The sequence below is a fragment of the Amblyomma mixtum genome, chromosome 5 (assembly GCF_055824585.1).
Source record: "Amblyomma mixtum isolate Tamu chromosome 5, ASM5582458v1, whole genome shotgun sequence".
Classification (NCBI taxonomy): Eukaryota; Metazoa; Arthropoda; class Arachnida; order Ixodida; family Ixodidae; genus Amblyomma; species Amblyomma mixtum.
The window spans coordinates 14270210-14295767 of NC_143016.1; the positions used below are offsets into that span (position 1 = coordinate 14270210).

General features: G+C 46.0%; 1 protein-coding gene across 9 annotated transcripts in view; it reads right to left on the bottom strand.

Moving 5' to 3' along the window:
- Mvl (solute carrier family member malvolio) overlaps positions 1-25558 on the bottom strand; it is a 51169-nt gene that overhangs the window by 11759 nt on the left and 13852 nt on the right. For 3 of the 9 annotated variants that reach the window (XR_016282917.1, XM_089543390.1, XM_089543387.1), the window contains exons 1-12: positions 13335-13660; positions 11032-11057; positions 10812-10877; positions 8900-9033; positions 7817-7939; positions 6426-6652; positions 4292-4430; positions 3343-3498; positions 2451-2609; positions 1915-1956; positions 1777-1815; positions 1023-1142 (exon numbers count right to left, since the gene is read on the bottom strand). Coding sequence is in view for 8 of the 9 variants with exons in the window: in XM_089543390.1 (XP_089399516.1) it covers positions 1023-1142; positions 1777-1815; positions 1915-1956; positions 2451-2609; positions 3343-3498; positions 4292-4430; positions 6426-6652; positions 7817-7939; positions 8900-9033; positions 10812-10877; positions 11032-11057; positions 13335-13342 (1239 nt within the window). In the remaining variant the exon portion in view is untranslated. Of the gene's footprint in view, positions 1-1022; positions 1143-1776; positions 1816-1914; positions 1957-2450; positions 2610-3342; positions 3499-4291; positions 4431-6425; positions 6653-7816; positions 7940-8899; positions 9034-10811; positions 10878-11031; positions 11065-13334; positions 13665-25558 lie in introns of those variants that run through there. The other 6 variants (XM_089543393.1, XM_089543392.1, XM_089543391.1 and 3 more) reach the window with 5 other exon arrangements.

Here is a 25558-nt window from a genome sequence, read left to right on the forward strand (position 1 = left end):
CGTGTTCTGCTTGAGGATTGGTTTTTAATATATGCAGGCCAGTGGGGTTGACAGCAGTAAATGCAATTCTGGGGTTTGTTTGTCTGTTGTGCTATGGTAACCTCTTTCATAGTAATGCTGCAACCACTACAAGTTCTTCAAATGCAACTTTGGCAAAAGGCAAGAGAGTATAAGTCAGTCCCTTAGCTTCAGAAACCAGAAATAAAAAGAAGTGAATGTCGTATAAGTCAAGCAACGAAAGGTGTGAGCAGCACACTGCACCACGTATCGAAGCTGTGGTGGAAAACCTCCACAGCCGCACTGAAAGCTTGGCGTTGTTACTGCACTCGAAAATGTGCTCCCGCTGCTTTCTCCAGTTTACTGTGCGTGTTCTGGCAACATCAAAGCCACACGATGCAGCTCAGTTTTACGAATTTTTAGCACATAAATGACAGTTTGCGCCAAAAATGGTCCCCAACATTCGGGAGGCGCAGGACTCTTTGCGTCCTTGGCTAAAGCACACAGTCAGCACGGCGGTGGTGTGGTGGTGCTGCTCATTTATCTTGGTATCAGATGCACCTGAGCATTTTTTGCTCAGGTGCATCTGATACCAAGATAAATGAGTTCAGGTCTTGAAAAAGAAGGTGCACATGAAATCTTTGTGCCGATATGGTGGTAGATATTGTGGTAGTTTGTAATGGGCTCAAAGGTGGCCAGAATGCAGGACTTTCAGTGGTAGCATCATTGGGGTCATTCTCGAGAGCCCTCCATTTTCGGCATCTGCATCCAGGTTTGCAACCATGCTCTGATCATGATTGGTCAACTCCAGAGTTTAGAGAGTGCATTTTTTGAAAAAAACAGCAGGTTGACTTATAAGCAAGTAAATATGGTACTTTGTCCAACGTTTTCTATTTACGTCTCTTCTTACAACTTAAGAACTGGCATTCAGTACTAATTGGTGAAACAAGATGAAAGCAGGATGACCTTTTGCAACCATAAAATATGGTGTTACAAAAGCAGTTACCCACACAGGGTATAGTTACCTCCATGATGAATTGGCCAGAGTAAGTGCCGGTCATTGTGGAACTCTGCCCAGCGGCCAGGATGCCCACAGCCCAGACGTAGAGTGGGAACATGCCAAATGCACAACCCAAGTAGATTCCCTGTGTTCGCACACCACACACAGCCACGGTCATCCAGGGCACACACACACAACTGAGAGCACCACAGCTATGACTGGTAGTTTAATAAAAAAAAACCATCACCAGTTAAGGAGTTGCAGTCAAAGCCCCCCCTGCTGCAGCGTTAATAAGATGAATGAAGTGCCCAATACAATACACACTAACAGTCATGAAGCAAATTTTGGAATGTCGCAAGATACGTAGTGTAGTCCCACCATGACTGAAAATATTTTAAACAATGCTTTCATTACCTTTCTCATGATGCCGCTTATAACTGATTCCCCGCACTCATTCCCAATAAATCCATGCTTGATTGCTTTTACAACACCTTCACTTAATAATGAGAGAACCTTGAAAAGTCTGCAGCCATTTATGCTCTGTGCTAGTGCTTCAAGGCTTGCTCACCATAAAAAAACTTGGGACAATAATTGCTTACAGTAATGTTTCCCTACAAATAAATTGAAGAGCACAAAAATAAAATTTTATCACAATAAAGAGCTTTCAGCAAATTGCAAGGTACAGGTGTAGAGGCCCATAAAAGGCCAAGAAATGTAAAAGAAGTCAGCAGTGCTGGTAGCGAGAAGCATGTAAGGTATTCAAACTTGAAATAACTCACACCCTTGTATATATCGACGTCCACAGGGTCAGTATTGTTCTGAAAATAACAACACACAAATATGAGAAATCAAAATTAACAACAGCTCATTGCATAATGCAAAAATGTTAGTTTGTTACCACAATGTCTTTTACTTACAGCAAAGACACTCTCGAACTGTGTTCCTATGCATTGATCCCTCTGAAAAAAGTAATCAGGAAAATTGTTAAATACAAGACAGTACACAGCACTGGTGTGATGCACATTATGCAGAATATACCTGGAATATGATTACAATATCCCATCTTAAATCAGAAGTAGCAAAGAGAACAAACTGCTCAGTCAATATTTACCTATTTAGATGCCTCACGGCAGTAAGCCCTTTGAGAGCTGTTCAGAGTATAATATCACAAGTAGCAGTTTGAAAGGACAAGCTATTGTCTACGCAACTACAATTAATGCATTTACCATTTGATCTAAAACTAGCACCACCAATAATGTTACATTATAACAACTGTCTGACGTGCGATCATACTCATGGCATGCTTGGCAGCAGCATCTTACCACAGGGTTGCATGCCTCTAACACTGCTTGCTTTGACGCTCTATCAGTGGAAACAGTTACAAGGAACTACGGAGACAGGGAATCACAAAATGAATAAAGAGGTAAAAAAACGGCTCCACACCAGAACTCACAACATCGAGGTTGGTGCGACCGTAGAGTCCATGGGCAAAAACACCCATGACGAAGATGTTGATGATGAAGGAGACAAGAAGTGCAATGCACGCCTCGACAAAGAAGTACTTGTTGGCCTCCCGCACCTGCACCTTGTCCGCACGATCTACAGCCCGTGACTGCAAAAGGTAAGAGGAAACTGAACTCCTGTCCAGTCTATGTTCTCCCGCAATAAACTGCCTTTTTTTAGTCGTCATTGAGAACAGTTACACTTCAGCCACAGAAAAAAATTGGCACACAAAATTCCACAAATTGTAAGCCAACCAGAATGAAAAACAACTGTGATGATATTGACTAGACTGGATATGCATCATCAGACAAACCTGTTCACACAACAGAACATTACACGCAAACAAGTGTTGTGGTTTCTAGCAATGCAACTAAGGCTGGAATATGAAAAGACACCATGTGATCTTGCAAAATATGGAACACATGAATGTCAGTTCAGGTAACACATCCAGTACTTGTTACCGCAAGAGTATCTGAAATATATCACACAAAAAGCAGCTGCCAAAGTAGCCAACATCCTTCATGTAGAAAGAAAACTGTGGCTCGAGTTACGTAAAATGCTATACTTTATAGAGAAATATTGAGGTAATGCACTTAACATAAACAGTGACATCATTTCGGAAGCAATAAAATTTGACACGGACAAAGAAAGATGGTGCTTCTGAAATTACATTGAAGTACCAACTAGCTCGATTCACTACCCTCATGCGCAGTAAAACACTTCAAAGCATCTCCCCAGTCAATACCACACAACCATGTCACTGTTCACGAACCAGACATGGTAGGTGAGTGACCCATAAAACAGGAAAGAAGCCAATGCTTGTGTCACAGGAAGGCGCATACCTTGACAAGGGCGGAGTGCAGGTAAAGGTTGTGGGGCATGATGACAGCACCCACAATGCCCACAGCCTGCAAAAGGGCCCGGCTGTCGCAGTGGGAGCACCAGGGCACAAAGAGGCCCTCAACGACGCGCGCCTGGTCTGGAGCCACCCGCACATACTGCATCATGACAGCAAGCCCAGTGTGAGCACACAGGTAAGTCTAGTGAGATGAGACAAATCACAAGGACCCACACTCTTTCTCTGCTTCTGGAAGTTTCGATGAACATGGCTATAACATAGAATAGCAGGCCAATTCACTGGTTGTATGTTTGTTCTAGGCCAAGTGTAGCAGCACATTTTCCAACGTTACTTGATCCTGAGGACAGGAATACAGAAAGCCAAAACTTTACCCTTTAAGATTAATACAGCATGTTACCTACTGTAGCCTAAAAATATGTGGAAACAAACTTCACAGTGTAAATAGCAGTCTGGTTAAATGCACCTCGGTGCTGTTTAAACAGAGGAGCTGCACTGAAAGAGAAGCCAAAGGAAACTAATGCAATCGACAGGAATCAAAAAGCTAAAGAAGTAAAAACTCAAATCATACAACTGACTACTTTTAAGATTGCCAAGTGGCTGGCTTTTGACCTGCCCTGCCAGCTTCTTCCTCCTTGCCCTCTTACAGTGAACACAAGATGCTACTCAAGCTGGGAATAAGTGCACAACAACCCTGAAAACAAACTGCCTGAGAAGTAACTATGGCAAACCGCTACTCTTTAATTTCATTTCTCTTTCTCTCTCTCACACCCCCCAGACACACACACATGCACACACACAAACAAGAGCCCTCTGAAATTCACATGCACACATATGTGCTATAAACAAGAATTTTTCAACAATGAGAAAAATCAAGAAAGGACCTCGCCTACCCAGAAGCACAACACGCATGCCCTTGACCTCACGTGCCGTACCTCATATCCAAAGGTGAGTGCCATAATGAGAATGAGGAACCCAAAGAAGGCCTCAAGCTTGCGCAGCCCATACTTGTCCAGCAGCAGGAAGGTGAATGTATCTATAATCGTGATCAGCACGCCCCCATACAGTGGAACCCTGCAGCCAAAGGGAGTGGGAATTGGATGTACTGAGCTGCTACACCTGCACTCGATCCTCAAGGCATTTTGTAACGTACTTGCTCATCTTTTAAGGCATAGCGAAAACTGAGCCCCTTTGAGGCCCTTTGATGCTCTCAGAATACATGGGAAAGCAGAACTTATGCACAGCAAATTTCAAAACACTTGACACACTGCAGCACAGTTTGGTTTTGAATTAATTCATTGATTTACATGTTAGCCACACTGCCTCAAAAAGGCCCCAAAAAGCCACTGTGATAATCAGAAATGCCCCTTTTATTATTTTTATTATTTTATTATTAGTCTTTTATTATTTCACAAGTTATTTTACAGCCATCTACGAACTGCACCCTACATGGTCCCTCCGGCACGCATATCTCGCCGCACTCTCCATCAACTCCAGATCAACCGTCTACGTGCACGCACCGTCACCTTCGCAGCTTCATTTTTTTCTCGCACCGCTGTGGATTGGAATGGCCTTCCCGCTGACACTGCAACAATAACTTGTCCCGCGAACTTCGCGCACAGAGCATACAGCTATTTGTCATCATCATAACGCATGATTACTTTGTCTCACCAAACGTTGTACCCACCCCTTATGTAATGCCCCTGAAAAGGGGTCTTTAAGAAAATAAAATTGATTGATTGACTGAAAATTTATACGGTGCATTACGAGCAATGCTGAACTTAAGGAGTATTTTCTGAGTGCCATATTCATAAGCAAAGAAACTCAAGCTGCTTCTGTTCCTTTCAAACTAATACCTCCAGCCCCTGTCCACTTGACCTGCACTCCCTAAAGCAATGCCTACCCTGCCAGGGCCTTGTTATGTTACAGCACATCCACTAGCAACTACCAGCAAAAGAAATGGTGAGGAGAGAGATGGCTGCAGGCAAGTTTGAGCAGGCTTGAGTAAAGTAAATTTTGCTGGAAATGTTTCCTTTTCAAAACAATTCGGGGCTGTTATCACTGACATTAACTAAACAATAAGGCATTATTAAAATTAAGTGCATTTAGTACAGTCAGTGCAAGCCATAAGTGCAGTAGATGGCCACCCACACACTGATGTCATTAAGCGCACCACCCATACTCATGGCTGAAAGTTGACAACTGCATCTTGTCCATATGCAAACACTAAAAAAACTGCCACTGAAACAACCTGTAGCACCATAATCACTGCTTCTTACTCATTCCTTGTGTATGGGTCAGGGCAGTGCTGTGAGCCATGAGCAGTGACAACACTCACCACTGCTTGGGACTGTACAGCCACTGTCAATCCTTCGACTACCATGTCTGTCCTATAAATAAATGTGGTTGTGGTTGCAATGCTAGAAACTTCCCCAAAACAAAGAAGAGCTTGATTTTTCCTTCAGTCTGTGAGTGCTGTGGGCCATGTAGGACAGAACAACTTGGCAAAAATATTCGCAGTGATATCATCCATCTGCCGAATCCATTTATTGCCATGCTCAAGGAGCGCTTAAGGGCTCATGTTGATAGGATAGAAGGAAGGAGAGTTCAAAAAGTTTGAAGCAGTGCACAGCTTGATAAAAATGAAGCCATTGCAAAAAATAACCTGGTGATTGGTCCCCTGGCTAACGGATGAACGGCAAATCCCATTGCCTTTATAACAGCCCTACAGCCCTATGAGTGAAGAGTGGGTGCAAGGACAGCGGAAAGAAAGGTGCTTGCAGTTCACACTTGAAGTACAGTAATTATTAAGGACCCTTTAACTATAAAAAAAGGAACACATTCTGATGTTCTCCAGCAAAGCTGATGTCCTCAAGGTTAAAATTTTTGTTTAGCTAATGCTCACGCTGTATGCACGAACCTGATCACAAACCTCTCTAAATTTAAAGTGGAAAATGTTTGCTTATGTTTCCAACAATATTCAAAAGTTTCAGAGACCATTCCAGGACATCTGCCAGCATGGATAATGTACAGTGTGTACGAAGAAGAAGAAAAAAAAGTGAGACTTGCCGTCCACCAGAGAGAAGATAAATGGCAATGGCAGTACCAATGACCTCTTGCATGTCTGAGCCAACAACAGCCACTTCAATCATGATCCAGAGCAGGATGCGTGGAAAACGTGGATAGCCACGCCGACACATTTCAGCCAGATGCAGGCCTGTCACCACACCGAGCCGAGCACTAAGACGCTGCATCATCAGGCCCAGAAGCGTGGCCGACAGCAGCACCCACATAAGCTGCAGAAAGGCCAGCAGAGAAGTGACTCAACTTCTGATCACTGAAAGGCACTACTGCCTTCTCAGAAAAGGTAGATCACAAGGAAAAGACATGGTTCCTAAGACAGTTAGTTGACTTACAGTCTGCCTTCGCAAAGGACAGCCATCTTTTTTCATGTTATTTAGCTGTATTATGCCAGTGTTTGTCTTGTGCAAAACTCCCCTTTGTAATGCGATTTTTGCGCTAATAACAATAAAGCCCAGTAATAATAAGCAAACAGCCCTAGTTTTTAACTTTTGGTTTTCCACGATAGCAGGCATCTTGACTATGGCAAGTTCAAAATGCTAAAACTGCCTGTGCAGAGATTTTGGTGCATGTCGAGAGGTCTTATGTGGCTTCCAGTTTAGTGTTTACATAAAACAAGATAATGCAAGATAACGTACAGTCTATTGTAAAGTTTACAATCCACCGTGCCGCTCATTTCAATGGTGTAATGGACTGTAAACTTTTGCAACAGACGGTATGTGTATGTAGCATCAGTACTATTGACTTAAAAGCATAGTACTGAAGCTGTTTTTATATTTATGTCCCATTCTAGTATTGTTCAGTTTACTACATTTATGCAAAACACAAACAAACATGTTCCTATACGTTCATGTAAATGTGCTTATTGCAAGAAAGGTTCAAGCATATTCTTAAGTCAAGTGGCCTATTTTGTTAAAAATCTGAGAGGTAATAGATGTTTGTTCAGATATAACATTCAACCTCCTTTTTTACCATACTAGTTAGTACAGGGGTGTCAGAAATAAAATGAAAAGCTTTATGGTTGATACTATTCATACTTTTAGCTCTCCTCATAGCATCGCATTTCAATGACTGTTCTTGTTTCGTATGTGTCAATAAGACAGCTCGTAAGTCACAATTAAAGGTCTTAGTAACGTGCACATGACGAAGCTATACCACACGAAAAGTGAAGAAGCAGCGATGGATAATGGCCCTTTCCAAGTAAAAAAAAATGCTTCTTTTGCCAACCTTAATGTCTTAGGCTACAAAGAGGGAAGCCTTAGTCACAACAAACAATGAACAAATTCGTGTTACTGTCAGCTCCCGTGAGTGGGCTCGACAGCACACAAGACGTGTCTGAGACTGGTAGAAAAGAGGCAGCAAAGGTAGGACCACTGCACCTTGTACTCGGCCAGGGCGCCTGACTGCAGGTCTGACTCAATGTTGCCCGGGTCCAGGTAGGCGATGCTCATCAAGAAACCCGGTCCTGTGAAGGCCCACAGCTTGCGAAAGCTGAAAGTAGTCTGGAAAGAATTTAATGTAAACTTTATTTCAAGCAATATACAATAACCAAGCAACAATGAAAATTACCTGGACACAAATAATCAACCCTTTTAGGTGGCCTGCACAGTGAGATGGAAAAGTACAATAGTAAGAACAAGTGTCCAGTATACAAAAACAATTGCCATTTTCAAAACAGATGCCACAGCTATTGCGTGCTTGGTTAAACATATCAAGTGAGAAAAAAATTGGCAGTGGCATGCATACTCAGCCTGCTGATGCTACACACTGGATTAAACACAAGCTTGATCCCTTCACAAATTTCTAGACTCCAGACAACCTTGGTGCCGTCCATCAACATTGGTGTCACTATGCCGCAAAAAGCTTTTCTTTACCTCAAAAATCATACTTTTTTAAAATTTAGTGATAGCTTCCCTAAAACACCTGGTATGCAGTAGTAAGCGCCACGATCACGTGCACAGGCTACCAAGCCTATATACAATGGTGGTTGTATCCCTGTAATGGCAACCATGCAGCAGTATGTTAGAAAGTTATGTAAATTTTGAATGTTCACTGTATACAATGTATTGAGATTTAGCAACAAATCTGATGTAACTAAACCCATTGAACACGGTCCAATTAGAGCCAAAGTTGAACTAAAAGACCTATTGGACTCCCCACTTGGCATAGACTTACCCAACTGAGTGCCCTATTGGAATGTGGCCTACAGTCCTTTAAATTATCCAAATGGAACAACCCTTCTCACAGGAATCAATTGGAATTGAAATCTGAGTCCCACTGGAGCCAGATAGAAACACAATTTGTCCATCTGGAAGTTCATTTGAATTATCCAACTGGAACAAATTTTATCCCATTTGGATCCCATTGGAAGAAGCTGGAAACGCAATGGGTTATTACTGGGATGCTTATAAATAAACATATGACAGATATACATGAACAGGTCCACAGTACAACTTGCTCACCTCTCCTGTGTCTGGGACCTCAATCTTTTGCTGAAAGTATGCCTGATCAGATGGTTCAAATATCTTCTGATTCGATGCTGCGGTGCCATTTCCGAGCCCTTCAATAGAGTTGTATGTTCGTGATGACTGGTCTCCTGTTCAAAGAAACATACAGTTATGCGTGTGAATGGCGGTGAAAGAAAAAAAAAGCAGTGCCACATTACCTGTAGCCCCTGCATAGCTCATGCCTTTATCTGCACAACAGAGGGCTGGCTGTAGCATTGCTTCAGATTGTTTTTGCGTGCTGAGAATGAGCCAGATGCAAGCAATTGGGGCAGCTATTGATGACTACCTTCATTCTGCACTCGTTATGTTGTGAAGGTAACATATAAGAGTCCAGAACATTTACTTGAAAGAATAAAAACTTGGTGCACATGCAGGTTTTCTTATTTAAAGCACTCAGTGTGGTGGCAAAATGACTTTCTGGCTCACATCATGCATCTGTCTTGCAGAAGATCGCCTGGGTTGAACTGATGAAAACAGAAGGCTGAATGTCTTGGATAACCGTTATGCATTTAGTACATAGGGCAAGGATCAACTGATCTCTTAAAGGGGCTGCGAAACACTGCTTGGGGGGATACCGGCTATACTTCAGGTGGGTTCTTTATGTCACACAGATGCTGACTTAAAAAGAATTACAGGAATCGATGCACAGGAACGGGAGTTATTCAGTGAAGAAATTTGAAAATACAAGCAAACAAAACGCTGCCCTCAACTCGATTTTGGCGGGGCTTCCCACTCCTATTTCGCTCTCCCAATGACGGCACCCGGCGCAACCAATCAAAACAGCCAGCCAGAGCACGTCGCGGAAGTTTGTACTCCACGGTTGCCTGCTCTCTGTAACTCGTTCTTGCTGAGACTGGCAGCGTCGTTTCCATGCCGGAGCGCCCCTGGTGGTGTATTTTTATTTTACTTGCTTTGCAGGACTTTTATCTAAGACAAACAAGTTGTTTTTGTTGATCCAATATAAAACGCAGACAGGTGACAAAATGTGTCTCTATTTATTCACACAATTTGCAGTATATTTACTGTTTGTCCGATCAAGCTCGCGCCAGGTGATGTCATATCTGCTGCTAAAAACCTGCCACTGTGTGGCGACACCATCAGAGCCATGAAGTTGTTTTTGGGAGGACATTAAAATATTAAAAAACGGAATATACGCGGTATTACCGACGCTAATAGCACCATTATAACTCACTGTATGCAATCAACAGGCAAAACAGTTAACTAAGATTGTGTTTCTGGGCCCCTTTAAGGGTGAAAGAACATTCATCACAACAAATACAGTGCTTCCATTTCTACTCGTATTGGGGTACACAATATATATTTCACACAATGGCAGTAGTCCAACTTATTAAAAACAAGTTAAATAATTTCTCGGGACCAAGTCTTGAATATGCAAAGCAACCTCTTTGGCAACTTGCACACCTGCGGAGCATTCAGAATTCCTTTAAGTCCCTACGTCAGCTCTGGGTTAAGGATGTTCATCTTAGGACTTTACATGCCACTGCCAACTTTTAAGGTGCTCAGATCTATTAAAGGCAACTTAGTACAAAGGTTACAACTTCACTCTGCTGTCAGCTCTTGACAAGTAGACTTGACCGTTTTACGGTTCCCACCTTTCCTTTAATCTTGTCCTATGAATACAAACATATCTGTGCTTTGCTTAACTTTTAAGCAAACTTTTATTGGGAAAGACAGCTAAAAAGTCATTAGCATCCTACTCTTTTTTTCAGCAGATTTTTCAACATAGCCCTATTGTGATGCTTATAAGTTTACAAGCTTATAAGTTTTTGTACACGTTAAGGCATATATGTGTAACAGCCACATTTGTGCTAAGTAATAGTGAACAGCATGGTATACACACACATACCATGAGTTATGTGCATGCTGGAGTCTTTGCCTTCAGATGAGCCTCCTCTATCATCATCATGTGTGCCTGAAATGACAGGATAAGTCATAAAAGTCAAAATGTACACAGTGAAATATATTAATTCCAGCTCTGCACTGTGCAATGTTATTTTTATTTCGCTTATGCAACACTGATGTAAGTTTGACCAAACACAATGAAAGGAAATTCCAAGAGAGCCTACCTGGTACTGCCATGCTGAAGCCAGGTCTTCAAGTTGGAACAATGTACAACAAAGGGTATAAACCTCAAATGCTCTTGCTTTGCATTGCTGTTCTCAACAAGAAAAGCTAAACAATATGCTAGTGACAAGTAAAAAGTAATAGAGCTATGCATGTAAGCATGGCCCATGCAATGAAGTGAACAATATGCTTTTCATTGCAAGAACTGCAGCTACATGCACTAAAGATGTACAGTCTTTGTCAAAAGTAACCAGGCTGCATGGTTTGCTTCTAGCTCTTACAGTGGAGCCCTTATAGCTTCCATAAAGCTGAAATGGTCCTTAAAGGTAAGGACTGGGGGTCTTCTTACCTTCCAACACCTTTTGATCTCTAGACAAGCCACAAGGGCTCCACTATATAAACTAGAAGCAAACCATGCAGCCTGGTTACTTTTGACAAAGACTGCACATGCAAGTAATCCACAACCCTAAAATGAGGATAAAAGTATGCAATACGAGAATGTGAATCAAACGATGGGCACAGCAGCAGTGACATACCAACACAAACAATATACAATGCATGCATTCAGTATAATAAGCAATTTCAATAAGCATTCAGAGGCATTCCTAATAACTGCATCCTGAATACGATAACTTACATCTTGAATACAATAACTGCTCCAAATGTTTATGTCCTGGGTACAGTAGTGTTTTTGCCATTTTATTGTACCATATCATGGTGCTCATTAATGTAGAAATTTCGTTCTCACAATAACTCCCGGTGGTGGACATCCATCATGCGAAGCATAAATAGTACAAAGTACTAAGGCACAGTTCACAATTAGGAAAACATAATGGCATATGCATTTCATTGATTATGGCTCCACCATACAATGTAATGGACACTTTGCCAGCTTACAGCTGACATGCAAACATTTAGAAAGCATACACAAACTGCACCAGTGACCTAAAGCGATCAGTGTGGAGTAAATCAATGTATATGACAATAAGGCAGGTGTGAGTCCGTAGCCTGACTGCTGTACTGCTTTTATGAGAATTTCACAAAAGAAATCACTTTCTAGTTGTGCCAAGCGAAGCTCCATCACGATGAACAAAAACATCTCCACAAAATTTTTTCCTGGATTGGCTGAATAATGTTTTTCATGGTCAAGGACCTTCAGGAGGCTAATGAATATATATATATATATATATATATATATATATATATATATCAATTAGCATTAAGCAATAACATATTCAGTAATATTCTAAATTGATCAACACCACAAATTAAATAAATAAACTAAAAAAAAGTCCCCTGTGCCCCTTGGTTTCTGGTGGCTGTTGGCTTCTGTCATATTTATAACGAGCCCCCTCATTCCCTTTCCCTTGTTTGCTATATATATATATATATATATATATATATATATATATATATATATATATATATATATATATATATATATATATATATATATATATATAAAATTGTTTGCGGGCGAAAATGAAACTGTTTTTTTTTACCTAGCTGCACCAATAATATAAGCCTGTGCATCAAAGAAATTAAATCTTTAATGTTATATAGAATTTTTCACCACACAAAAAGTGAAATTACAAAAAAAAAGAAAATGTAAATACAAACTTCCATCACGCCAAAAATACAAATGTGAAAAAGAGAGACGTCAAGGCGCTGCGTGTAACTCGCGCTATGAGCACAGCGCGCGAGCGCTTTTCAAGGTGCACGTAGCCAAACTGAAAACCCAGACTTTGCTGCTGCCCGCGCGCGGTGCACAGGTTTTGCGTTAAAATTATACGCACTTTCGTGGCTATATCGGCAGACCGAATCCAAGCGCAATAATTAATAATAAAAAAAAAACCAAAGCGGTTGACCGTGAGCTTTACAAAGAATCTAGACCTACGGAAAGTGAAGAAAAATGCTTGCTTACAACCACTGGCATTTCGATGTCTTTATAACCACTCAGAACCCAGCCGATGTTCAAAAATTTGACGCCAGCTTTGTCATCAGAACATATAACGCTGGAGTACTGATAGAGAAAGAAGTTCGGGGTTGATACGGACCATTCCGAATTTGAAACCGTACGTGCCACAACAATGCATTTAGCATATCGTTCTCATTGAGGCAGCGAAAATTCAAGACACAATAAAGCGCGTGCAACCTTCGATCGCTTCACAAGACCAGCAGCAGTACCTCTGCAGAGCTACAGCCTGCGGACAGCAGACACGTACGACAAGCTCCCGTCGCGATTTGGTGGCATATATTCATCATGTGCGGGCAAAGGAGAGCAACAGGACTAAAGGCTACTTACCTGTGCATTCAGTACCGAAGTCAAGCACCATTCAATAATTAGAACCTATCACACGTGCACGCATCGCTACCATCACCACGCACACATCACCACCGCCCGCTACACCTGCGCGGCAACGGCAAATAACGAAGCGAAACTGGCGAAACTGACAGCAGCCTACACGCTCTCTTCCCCTCTTCTCCCTCCTCATCGCTTTCGTGGCTAGCGCCAGCGGCGGCAGTAATGGAAACATTTAGCAAGAAAGGAAGGCAAACGGGATGTCACTTTGTGTGAAGCTAGTTTGAGTAACAAAATTTGAAGTGCTGTATAAAAGACTCACGAATTTTTTAGTATTTCTTGCGGCCAATTGCTAAAAAATTAGCAGAATGACGCGCTACCTATAAGCACTAAAATGCACTGCTAAACTGCAGAAGAATGGAAGTCTGGGCGAGTTGCTACTAATTCATAATTTTGTAACAGTGCTACACAACGAGGACAACGAGCAAAGAGTGACTGCGCCGTCAGCGCCGTCTCTGTGTCACTCTTTGCTCGTTGTGTAGCGCTGTTGCAAAAATTATGCACTGCTAAACTTAGCTGTAATTGTCACGATCGCCACAACCTCTCGCGCTGTGCTTTGGATGTCGATGTCTTCATGATTTTTTATCCTTTTGCAAATTGCGTATGTCGACTGTTACCGAAGCTTTCGACTACATATTACCCGCCCACATTCTCGCCATACTAGCAGACACACGCTGCGGACACACCATGTACAATTTACATAAAAGCTTTCCTCAACCACCGCGACCACCGCTCCGCCCGTATCCGCTTGCTCCACAAACCAACGTTGCACAAACAGCCTCACCCCATACCACTCACTTGTGGCACTCCGCAAAATGCTGTCCCCTCCCTCAGTCTCTTTAACCTGGGCATGGTCACGCTCGCTCGGTCCCTAGCAGACATTTCCGACCTTCATCATCTATGCAGACGATCTCAACCCGTGGGTCACCACTGGCTCACCGGGAGAGGTTAGCCAGTGTTGACTCAAATTAAAAAAGTTAGCTAATCTGGCTTAACTAATTAATAAACTTTGAAGAACTAAAAATACTTCAGACTAGGTCACGCGAGTCTAAACAACCGTCAGTTGGTTTCACGTGCCTAGGACATCCCGTGTTTTTTAACAACTTGGTTACATTTAGCCGGGGAACCTGGTATATCAGGGATTTGGAGGGCTGAAGATCCGTATAGAACTCTTATGAAGCAGACAATAAAGGGAGAGGGGGATATATGCTGGGGAAGGGGTGTACGTGCATGGGGATGTGTCGGCAGTTCAACTGGGGAAAAGTGCGGAACGGGGTGCCATACAGTCTAAAAATCAGATAAAACAATTAAACACATTAATTTACTAAGAAAAAGTGGCACTGCACCGCCCGCCCGTTACAAAGGGGTGCCAATAGTTTTGTATCTAGTGGCTGCACCCCACAAAAAGAGAGGATATTGGGGATCTTGCAAGATGCAACAATTCCTAATCGCTTTTCAAAACCGCGCAGCGATATTAGCCGCGGCGATAATAGTCGATCGCAGGGTGGTGGTGGCAGTCGGCTACTATCATTACTCTGATAGGAGGGAAAATACATCCGTCCTCATCATCACCCGCCCACTTGCCTACGTGCTTGTCTGCACATGAATCTGTCTGTCCCCGTCTATCTTCCCGTCTGTCTACAAATCTGGACCAATTTGAAGCGTAGGGCTTATACGCATAGTTCAGAGACAAGTACTACTTCCATGAACAGTTTCCTACAGGCAAACATGTCTAGAGCTAAGTGTAAGCTCTCCATTTTCTTTTTGGCTCCCTCATCACGCGCGACATCGACCATTTAGAATCAATTAAAAAAAAAAGCAATACGATTCATCTTCGGCCGGCACGATCGCAACTTTTCACCTTCTTCACATGTGCATACTTCATCTTTGCAAAGGTTAGAAGATAGGTGCACACGTGAACGCATCATTATGCTGCACAAGATCGTTCACACGTAATCTGGCATTCAGGCGCCCTTCTCATTTGTGTCCTCAAGCCCACGTGCAACCCGACGGAACCACCCATTAAACATTGTTCCTTTCAAACCACATATAGATTGCTTTAAATTTCCTTTTTTCCCTCTAACTGTTAAATTTGGAATCGATGGGGCGGCTCACTTCGCTCATTACCAATTGAAGTATTCGTTGTTCAGTTGCCTAACAATTTGACCGGATGATCTGTTTTTAATACTTCTATGTTATCTATTTCTATGCTACCCATGTTATTTGTTTTTACTAATGTATGTACTGTAATGATCGGAGGCCCAGCCAGCGGAGAACGGCGAGACAGTCAGGCGTCATCAGGTATGCGGCCAAAAGCGCTGCTGTCCGGGGGAGACAAAAGAGACACTGCGTGGGGCAGCTACTGGCGACGGCGTCGGCGTACACAAAGACGTCTAATCCCTTCGACCGGGAAGGCTGAGCGCGGTGCTTCTCCCGGACTGCCCGTGGACTGACCGACGAGACCCAGTGGCGACGACGGCGGGGCGGCGGCGCCGCTAAGTCATTACCCGCGTGCGCCCTGGGCAGCAGACAAAGCCGAGGGGCGACACGGCTGATTTGTCCCTTCCACCGAACTGAAGAGGTCACCGGTGTGAGCGGTCAGCGCTCGCGTCCCCATCGATCAGGATCGTCACTCAGCAGCAAACGACCTTTGGGCCTGGGAAAACAGTTCGCGACTCAGAGACGCCAAGTTCCTCCTTGCCCGTGTATGTGTGTGTCTGTGCGGTGTGCGCCGTCACGTGGGGAGGGCGGAGCCAAAGAAGACGCTAGCAGCCCATTGGACGCTCAACCCGAGATCAGATTCCCTACCTGGGTACCTGGGGAATCTGAACTGCATTTAAGCAGCAATCTGTGGGGTGCCAGATCATCCTCCCTCATTTTCTGACTTTGGTCTCCGTGCTACTGTACAAAATGTAAAATAAACGTTCCAGCTTTGCTATTCCTCCCGAAGGCTTCCCTCCGTAGTCTGGCTGCTTCGCCCCAATGCGGTGAAGACCCCTGGTCCCGATCCCCGAGCACATCAACTGGTGGCAGCGGTGGGATGGTCTGCGCGGCGTCCTGGCTCCGGTATGGGTAAGTGCACGGTCTTGTCTCTTTTTGAGTTTTGCCAGGTTGTACATCTTTGGAATTTGTAAACCTAGGTAATGGAATGTGGCTCCAGAGATTGCCTGGGAATCTTCTCTGACCACTAGTAGAGACTATCCGTCGCTTGGGGAGCAGACATGGACTGGAAAAAGTTGCGCAGACCGGACCTGGTTTTGATATGCGGGAAATTGGGCATCGATTGTGGGTCGACGTAGGAAACCGCTCTTGATTGAGGCAATTGAGGCAGGCGGTGCAGACGCGGAGGAGATAGTCGGATGTTGGGAGTACATTCGGGAGGAATTAGAGAAGGCACGGGAACAAAATAAGCGAGAGGATGAAGAAAAAGGGAAGCGCGAAGAGCAAATGGAGATCGAGAAAAAACGGCTCGATCAAAAGCGGGAAAGGGAGCTGCGGAAAATCACTCGCGAACTTAACTTGATCAGAATGAAAAGAATTCGATCTAGGTTAAGTGTATTCAGAACAGGCGGTAATATCGGGACTTTCCTTGAAAAGTTTGAAGGAATTTGTACGGAGGAGCAGCTGGACCAGGGTTATTGGTCAATAATGCTGCTGGGTGTCCTCCCGTGTGAAGTCGCCAACATATTAGCGCGCCTGTCGGACGAGGATGCGAAAAACTACGCGAAAGCGAAAAGTGCGCTCCTCCGACGCTTTGGAATTACCGCAGAGGTCGATCTCAAAAGCCAAAGTGAATGTGGTCAGGTACACCACGACAGTGTCAGCGAGCGACTTAGGAGCTGCGCTCAGTCGCCGGAAGACACGGCAGCTGCTCAGAAGTGCCGGGAAGGGGCAGATTTGGTCCCAGAAAGAAGGGTCACTTCGGCAGCGAGGACCGAGGACTTCGGTCAAAATTCTAGCAAACAGTGCAGATCCGCAAGCCGCGAGGGCTCGAGGGATGGTGTAAGCACTAAGGCTAGGAATGAGGAAAAGTGCATATCTGCAAGCCGTGAGGGCTCAGAGGATAATGTGGGCACTAATGCTAGCAGTAAGGAAAGGTGCAGCGCGGCGGTTTTGAGCCCAGAGGAGCGTGCACTTTCCGGGAAGAAGGCGGCCGTCTCTAACCCTGAGGCAGATGCTCTGTTGAGAAGTGAGGTTGATTGCTGCGATCGAGAGGGTAACACACAGGAAAAAAACGCTACGTTAGGCGAACAGCATGGTTCAGGTCCAGTTGCAGGCCAGAGCGTTAGTGTCGTAAGCTCGAACAGCAAACCTCAGGAGAGCAATCTATGCTCAGGAAAGAGTAAAGTGCCGACGAGACAGTTCGATACTGCGACATGCAGTGACTCGCCGAAAGCACGAGCCCATTGCTTAAAATCAAGTGGGAAATGCGGCTCGGTGCTGCGTCAGAGAGAAGACGCGGAGGGTGAGGACACCGCTAGAAAGGGAGGCGCGCAGGGCCGATCTGCTAAGGCAGTTTTCAGAAGGCGGCCGCGCGCAAGAAGAGCCAAACCAAAGGGTGCTCTCCAGACAAAGGAGAAAGTACTGGCCGAAGACACTGTAAGGCTAAAGGCCGGCCAACAGTGTAATCGGCCGAGACGGTCACCGCGGCACGCCAGGTGCAATAGACACCGCACAAGGGCAAGACCGAGAGGAAGGGTTCAGATAAAGCGAAGGCCACCCGACCCATTGTGGCGACCCTGCGGTTGCAGTACGCGTAAAACTTGCAGCAGGGCACAGGGAAGCATGCACAGCTACCACGCTAAAGAACGCAGCAGAACGCGTTTCAGTGGCAGGCCATTCTTGAATCGAGAGGGGAATGCTCGTAGGCATTGCTTTCATAGATCGTCCCCCTCCCGCATTCTTTTCAAGTCCTGCTCAGGTGGTGGGGACGCGCGACCGGGGTGCGGAACAAATCAATGTCGCGTGGCGTCTGGAGCCCGAAGAGGTGAACGCGCATTTAAGCCCTTGGGCTTTTGTCGGGTCTCGGCGGCCCCAGCTACTGTTAGTCTGCGACCGCGCCGAGCGCGGCTGAAGTATAGGACCCCTCGTGTCGCGACGGGGATAGTTAGCAGATTCCGAGAATAGAGTCTCTGCTGTTTGCTTTTCCTTTTTTTTGCTGCTGCCGAAAAAGTTTTGAGCACATGTAGTTTTTGGATGCTCGTCATTAACTTTTGCAGCAGAGGTCTTGCATTTCTTTTAATGCTAATGGTTTGACAATGCACAGGTAGTGCTTATGTATAGCAGCGCCCGCTGTCACGGGAAATGCTGGAAAGACGGGCCATTGTAGGACACTGGCATAAGCACCTGGAGTCTTTGTCTAAGGATTAGACAGATTAATGTGAGTTGGGCTCCGATATTGAGGAAAGCTTTGCCAGGTTGAGCAAAGGTGACGGCACTATGCGGTCATGCAAATGAGGGGAAGTAAGCACGCTCGTAATTCTAGTGGTAATTACGAGTTGTACTCCATTACAAAGAGGGCGAGAAAACTGAAACGCGAGGGCCTCAGCACGTGTTTTCTCCGTGGCCCTATTGGAAATGCTTAAAGTTCCTGAGAAAAACAGTTTGGATTGTTTTCTCCGCATTTGCATCTCTGAAGCGTCACCGTTTTGTTCCTTTTGTCGTCTAGTTAGAGCGGTTTTCTTTGTTCAAAATTCGGAAGCGAGTGTCTTCCAGTACAAAAGAAAACACAAAATTGGCTCAACTAGGTCCGGTAGGCCAGCTTTCCAGGCATGCGCTTTCGAGCGAGGGCTGGGGGTGTATCAAAATTTACAGTCTTTGTCTAACCTTATCCGAAAACCTGGCAGTTCTCTGAGGCTGGCCGTGTGCTGCCCTGCTGGAGGTATGGGCTTAGCGTAGGCCTGATCCCTAATGCTCCGTTTCGAGGACCACTGCAAGATGTGCAGGGCTTCCTGGCCGACCTGTCGAGCAGAAGGACTCGGACACTGACGTACATTCGTGGTGCACCGATCAGCTGCAACCACTTCGTGACGTCTTCTTGGCGGCGGACGGACTGTAATGATCGGAGGCCCAGCCAGCGGAGAACGGCGAGACAGTCAGGCGTCATCAGGTATGCGGCCAAAAGCGCTGCTGTCCGGGGGAGACAAAAGAGACACTGCGTGGGGCAGCTACTGGCGACGGCGTCGGCGTACACAAAGACGTCTAATCCCTTCGACCGGGAAGGCTGAGCGCGGTGCTTCTCCCGGACTGCCCGTGGACTGACCGACGAGACCCAGTGGCGACGACGGCGGGGCGGCGGCGCCGCTAAGTCATTACCCGCGTGCGCCCTGGGCAGCAGACAAAGCCGAGGGGCGACACGGCTGATTTGTCCCTTCCACCGAACTGAAGAGGTCACCGGTGTGAGCGGTCAGCGCTCGCGTCCCCATCGATCAGGATCGTCACTCAGCAGCAAACGACCTTTGGGCCTGGGAAAACAGTTCGCGACTCAGAGACGCCAAGTTCCTCCTTGCCCGTGTATGTGTGTGTCTGTGCGGTGTGCGCCGTCACGTGGGGAGGGCGGAGCCAAAGAAGACGCTAGCAGCCCATTGGACGCTCAACCCGAGATCAGATTCCCTACCTGGGTACCTGGGGAATCTGAACTGCATTTAAGCAGCAATCTGTGGGGTGCCAGATCATCCTCCCTCATTTTCTGACTTTGGTCTCCGTGCTACTGTACAAAATGTAAAATAAACCTTCAAGCTTGAATATTCCTCCCGAAGACTTCCCTTCGTAGTCTGCCTGCTTCGCCCCAATGCGGTGAAGACCCTGGTCCCGATCCCCGAGCACATCAGTACCCACTCCTGCTATGTCTCTCCTCCGAGACAGCAGTATTTGTAAATAAATATTACGAAGAAAATCGAAAATGTTGTAGCTCCGGTCACATGACTATGGTTATTTCCCAGGGCATATTCACCAGGAACTCTCCGTCATTGCAGGAAAGCTCCATCGTACTTTTTTCGCGCGGGCACCGAGCCACGCTGTTCGAAAAGAGTGAAACCGGACAAGACACCTGCATATGATCACACACGTGTACACACGTGCATGTAAAAAAAAAATAAAGGCAAATTCTATGGCTAGCGCATCTTTCCCTCTTTTCTTCCACTTTGGCGCTGGCACACACGTGCATGTAAAAAAAAAATAAAGGCAAATTCTATGGCTAGCGCATCTTTCCCTCTTTTCTTCCACTTTGGCGCTGCTCTAGAGAAGATTTGTCCGCCTATTACGGAACACCGGGGGAAGAAGCACGATCTCCTGCCCTGAAATGCAGGAACCTTGTTGAAAACTACATCAGTTCTCAACAAGGTTCCTGCACTTCGACACGATGGAAGACGCCGAAGACGATTCGTCAACGTCTAAGAAGACGGCATAGAAATTTCAGGGCAGGATAACTACCATGACGAAACTTTATCCCTCCTAATATGCAAACAAACGCTCAAGAACATATGACGGGCTTTAAGGAAAGTCATCACCATCATCAGCCTGACTACACCCACTGCACGGCAAAGGCCTCTTCCATGACTCTCCAATCAACCCTGCCCTTTGCCAGTTGCGGCCACCGTATCCCCGCAAACTTGATCTCATCCGCCCATTCAACTTTCTGCCGCCACCTGTTACGCTTGCCTTCTCTTGGAATTTCCAGTGGCGGCCTGTCCGGAGCCAGTGATTCTTAGCACCCTCCGCTGCGTCCCAGGTTTGGCCGCCACCTTGGTCAGTTGCTCCGCAGCCGCTGGGGACTGAGGGCCGAGGGTTAATTGGTTTGTTCATGGAAGGTTGCGGCCAAGTACTACACCAGGGTGGCCGAATCCTGTTCTGGTGAGGGTGTGCGTTGTCGGTTCTAGTCACCGAGATCAGGCCGCACCCCAGGCAAGCATAGCATCAGTCCCAAAAAGGCTAATGAAGGAAAGGAAAGTAACACCAGCCAACACCAGTAACACCAGGAAAGATGCCCGCAGGAAACTGGGAAGACTACAGGGAAGAGGGTCTTTCCAGCCTCTTTACTGTCGCCTTCCCAGTTTCCTGTGAGCGTCTTCTTTTGGTGGGTGTTATGCACCAGCTAGCACAACAATGTGTTTCGTAAGATGGGCTCTTCTACATTATACACTCACTTTCAAGGGGGCCACGTCTTTCACAAAGCTCTGGTGCTCGTCTGCTACGGAGATGCGCACGACGAACTATATATGTTCAGTCGCGCCTCGCGCGCGCTACACACGTGGTTTACTGGGGCACTATGAAACCATGCACAAGGTTGGCTTGCATGAAGCCTGTATCCAACATTAGTCCTTGTTTTTTGCGTCTGTTGTTGCTGGCGCGGCAAGCGCAGGCGCCTAGAAACTTGCGTAACCCGCAGGCATGTCGAGCTGGCTCTACGATGGTTGCACTGGTGCGCATCCAGAACCAGACCTGCGCAAGTGAAAGTCCTTGTGAAAGAGCGCGGACGACCGGGAACGCTGCATAAAGCTGCGGCGCCACCATGGCAACAACTGTTCTGTCCTTTTTAGTCTGTTTACTGCGCTTTACGTCACGGTTCGCAGTACCTAGCAGCTGCCGTTCACAGCTCGTAACAATAGTCGGGCTGCCTGCATGTTGTTGGCGCGGGCTACGTGCACACGGAAGTGAAGGCGAAACTGCGTACCGCCGGTTAGGTACGTGAACGTCGCAGTTTGGAACTCCTTCCCTCCCCCCCCCCCCCCCCCCTCTAACCGATGATGTTCAGAACAAAATTCCCAGCGCAAATAGGGGTTTGTGCATCCTTTTTCCTCCTTCCCCAATGGGTACTGAAAAAAATTGCGCAGCAACATGAGGATTAAGCAGAGACAAACACAAAAACGAGCGCTACTCCCAACTGAAGTTTAATTCCAAAAATTCCAAAAACATGCATATAAATAGGAAAAACAAAACAAGACCAGACCAAGCTATCATCAAGAACATCACGCGTCATCCCCGTGCGTACCCGGGTGAGTTGGTTAAAAAGCGAAACTTCCTATCAGAGAAGCGGACAGAAACATTGCCAAAATATTGCCGCACTTGTGGTGCGAGCGATAAGAAGAATATGCATTGTAAACCGCTTTTTCTGTTCAGGCACAGGAATCAAATTGTGCGTGAGCTCATGGAAGCCTTTCATATGCGTATCAGTGGAGATAAATGCGTCAGCCAGACTTCCGTCCGCTTCTCTGAAGGGAGTTTCGCTTCTTGGCCAACTCACTCGGGGATGCAGGGGGTTGACACGTGATGTTCTTGATGATAGCTTGGTGTGGTATTGTTTTGTTTTTCCTATTTATATGTGCATGTTTTTGGAATTACACTTCAGTTGCGAGTAGCGCTTGTCCTTGTGTCTGTCTCCGCTTAGCCCTCGTGTTTCTGCGCAATTTTTTCAGTATGCATATCAACCAACTCAACTTTCTGTTCCCCAATGGGTCTGGGCATCTTTATGTAACCGGGAACGATATAAGTTCGTCCCGGATATAAGGGTGATGATATATAGTATTAAAAAATATCGGACAATCGTTCTTTCAAAGGGAATGTGAAATGAAAGATGTTTGTCGGAATTTATTCAAGTGCGGCCCATTTTGCGCGTACAGCACGCAACGACTCAGTAGAAATCTTACGGCCAACATCACAGGCGCTATTCCGACCGGCTTAGATGGACGAAAAGTTCGGATAGCGTGGCGCAGCACGATTGGAGGCTGCTCTGATCGGAGATGAAAGGAGGCGGAGAAATGTGTTAGGGCACGAGCGAGACAAATGTTTGGAGTTTGGAGCTTTAGCGTTTTCTTTAGAACATGCGGGACTTTTAACGTCCACGGGACTTTTATCAGCTCGGCGCGAAAAGTGGCGACGTGCATATTTCATCAGTATAGATGTACTACCATGGGCGCAACCGCAGCTAGCGCACCACAGCGCAGAAAAGTGTGCCTTTCCTGGTTGCTTATTGGATGCACGTTTATTAGCTCTTCAAGAGACAAAGGACTGAACACAAGTGCACCGGACAACTGCGCAGGAAACTTGTGTTTTGTTTTTCGTCTCAACTTGACTGCATTTATAAGAGTGCCAAGGAGCAGAACTTCGATCATCTGAAGAATCGAGGTTCCGAATACCAGTAGTCAACTGATCCGAACTTCGAGAATTTGACACTTCATTCCTTCGAATCTCCAGAATTATTGCAAATGAAAGAATCTCTTTTATAGACCTTTTTCAGTTTTAGCCTCGCTCCCAGCGCGCCGAACACCGCCATGTTGCTTTCCTCCTCTCTGGCTGGTTCGGAAAGGCGGTGTCCGTGCGTCCTGTGCGTTCTCTGCGGTTCTCCGTGTTTACTGTATGCGGTTGCTTAGCAATAGGAGCCTCGATTTGGGTGTATGTGCGATTAAAGCTGCAACGAGGTCTTCGGAAAACCACTGCGCAGTCGTCTACTGTTCAAACAACTACAGGAAGCGAAGGCGGCTTGAAGCGGAGCAGTGTGAAAAAGACTGAGAGCCACGTCGGCAGTGCGGTTGCGGGCTGTTTCAGCTACACATACCTTACACGCGAGCACCTACTGCTGATGTCGCTAAGATATGTGTCTTATGTGACCCTTGCAAAATCAAAACATAAGTAATAATTCGGGGAAATGATGCAGCAGCACTGCGGGTTACGTGAAACATTTGTTATAACTGCCGACACTGGCGACTGATTATTAACGACAACAGCACTGTAAACATAGCTATTTGATAGTACTTGAAAGCCATGATGGATTCCGCAAATGCCACAGCTGTTTGCATGAAGTAAGTATCCGATAAACGAGCAGGACTTAAAAAACTGAAGGCCGCAGCTTTGACGTGTCCACCTTGCATCGTGACACCTCATGCTTCAACTAAATACTATTTTCAACTGGCGCCATAATGCAAAGTGCCGATTGTTTAAAAAAAAATGTGCTATTAGGGACGTGCAATCAGCAGGCACGCAGTGCCCACCCGACCACACGCACGCGCTTTCTCACTCTTTCGGCCTTAATCAGCGGCCGCACCCGAGACGGACCAAGCAGATACGCCCCTGAGGAACTGTCACAGCAGGTGCACCAGTTTCGAGTGTGTAATTACATCGCGCCCGAAGGCCAGATGCCTCTCTACTACATCTTTTTTCGAGTTTAGCGAAATGTGGGACGACGCGAAGCTCCAAATCCAGTTTCCTCGGTTCCTGCGACACTTTGCTTCGACGCGCGACGCCGACGGATGCACTAGCGCTCTGAAGAGCGCTGCCACACACTCGCATGTTCACGCTAAGAGTGGAGCACCCTTCATTTGCACGCTTCACGAGTTATTTTACCGTTAGTACGAAGTAATCAAAAATTTATGCAAAGCCAAAAGGCGCAACAGAATTTTGTGCGCTTATGCGCTCCAGCCGTGCCTTCTCCATGTAGCACTACAGAAAGTACTGTTTTTTAGGACAGTGCAGATGGAAAATGTAGTGAAAGACGCAGTCGAACGCAGTTTCAATCTGTTCGTGTCACCGGCGCTACGCAGAGCAGACCGCTTGAGCGCTTGACAGCAACACTGCTGTTAGCTCGGAACGGAGTGGTTTTTCTTTTATAATTATAACTACTACATAGAAGCGCTCAGCAAGTTTCGTGCTCGCATTAATAAATGTCTCCATTATAAATATCAGAAAGCCGTTAAATGAATTGCGCACACTTGCGTAGAAGCGCACCTCCAATGTCGATTTTCGGCACAACTTGCAGGGAGACATCCGCGTCGCCGCTCGCCGAAGCACGGGCCATTTTGTTCACAGTTGCTCAGTGCATACACTGCAACACTTTACAGGTCAAAATCATGCAAAAATCAACACTCGGATGAGGCTGAACAGCGCGGCGAGTACTCGCTTCCTGTATCGCAGCGGCGTCCACCCAAGCCAACATGGCGGAGAAATCGGCCAGACGCAAGACGGCGCTGCTGTCGAAAGATGGCCGCGCGCACCTGAAAAAGGTCTATATGGAGAAATCGCCACATTATTATGTGTTGGGTTGTGCAATTACATATCTAGTTGCCCTTTCGAGTAATATGGATCTACACCGTTTATATTGCTACGGGTCGACTCAGAGAAGATGAGGCCGACGAAGTGAGAGGGCGCTTGGCGCGTGCTCGGGCTCCGAATCCTGG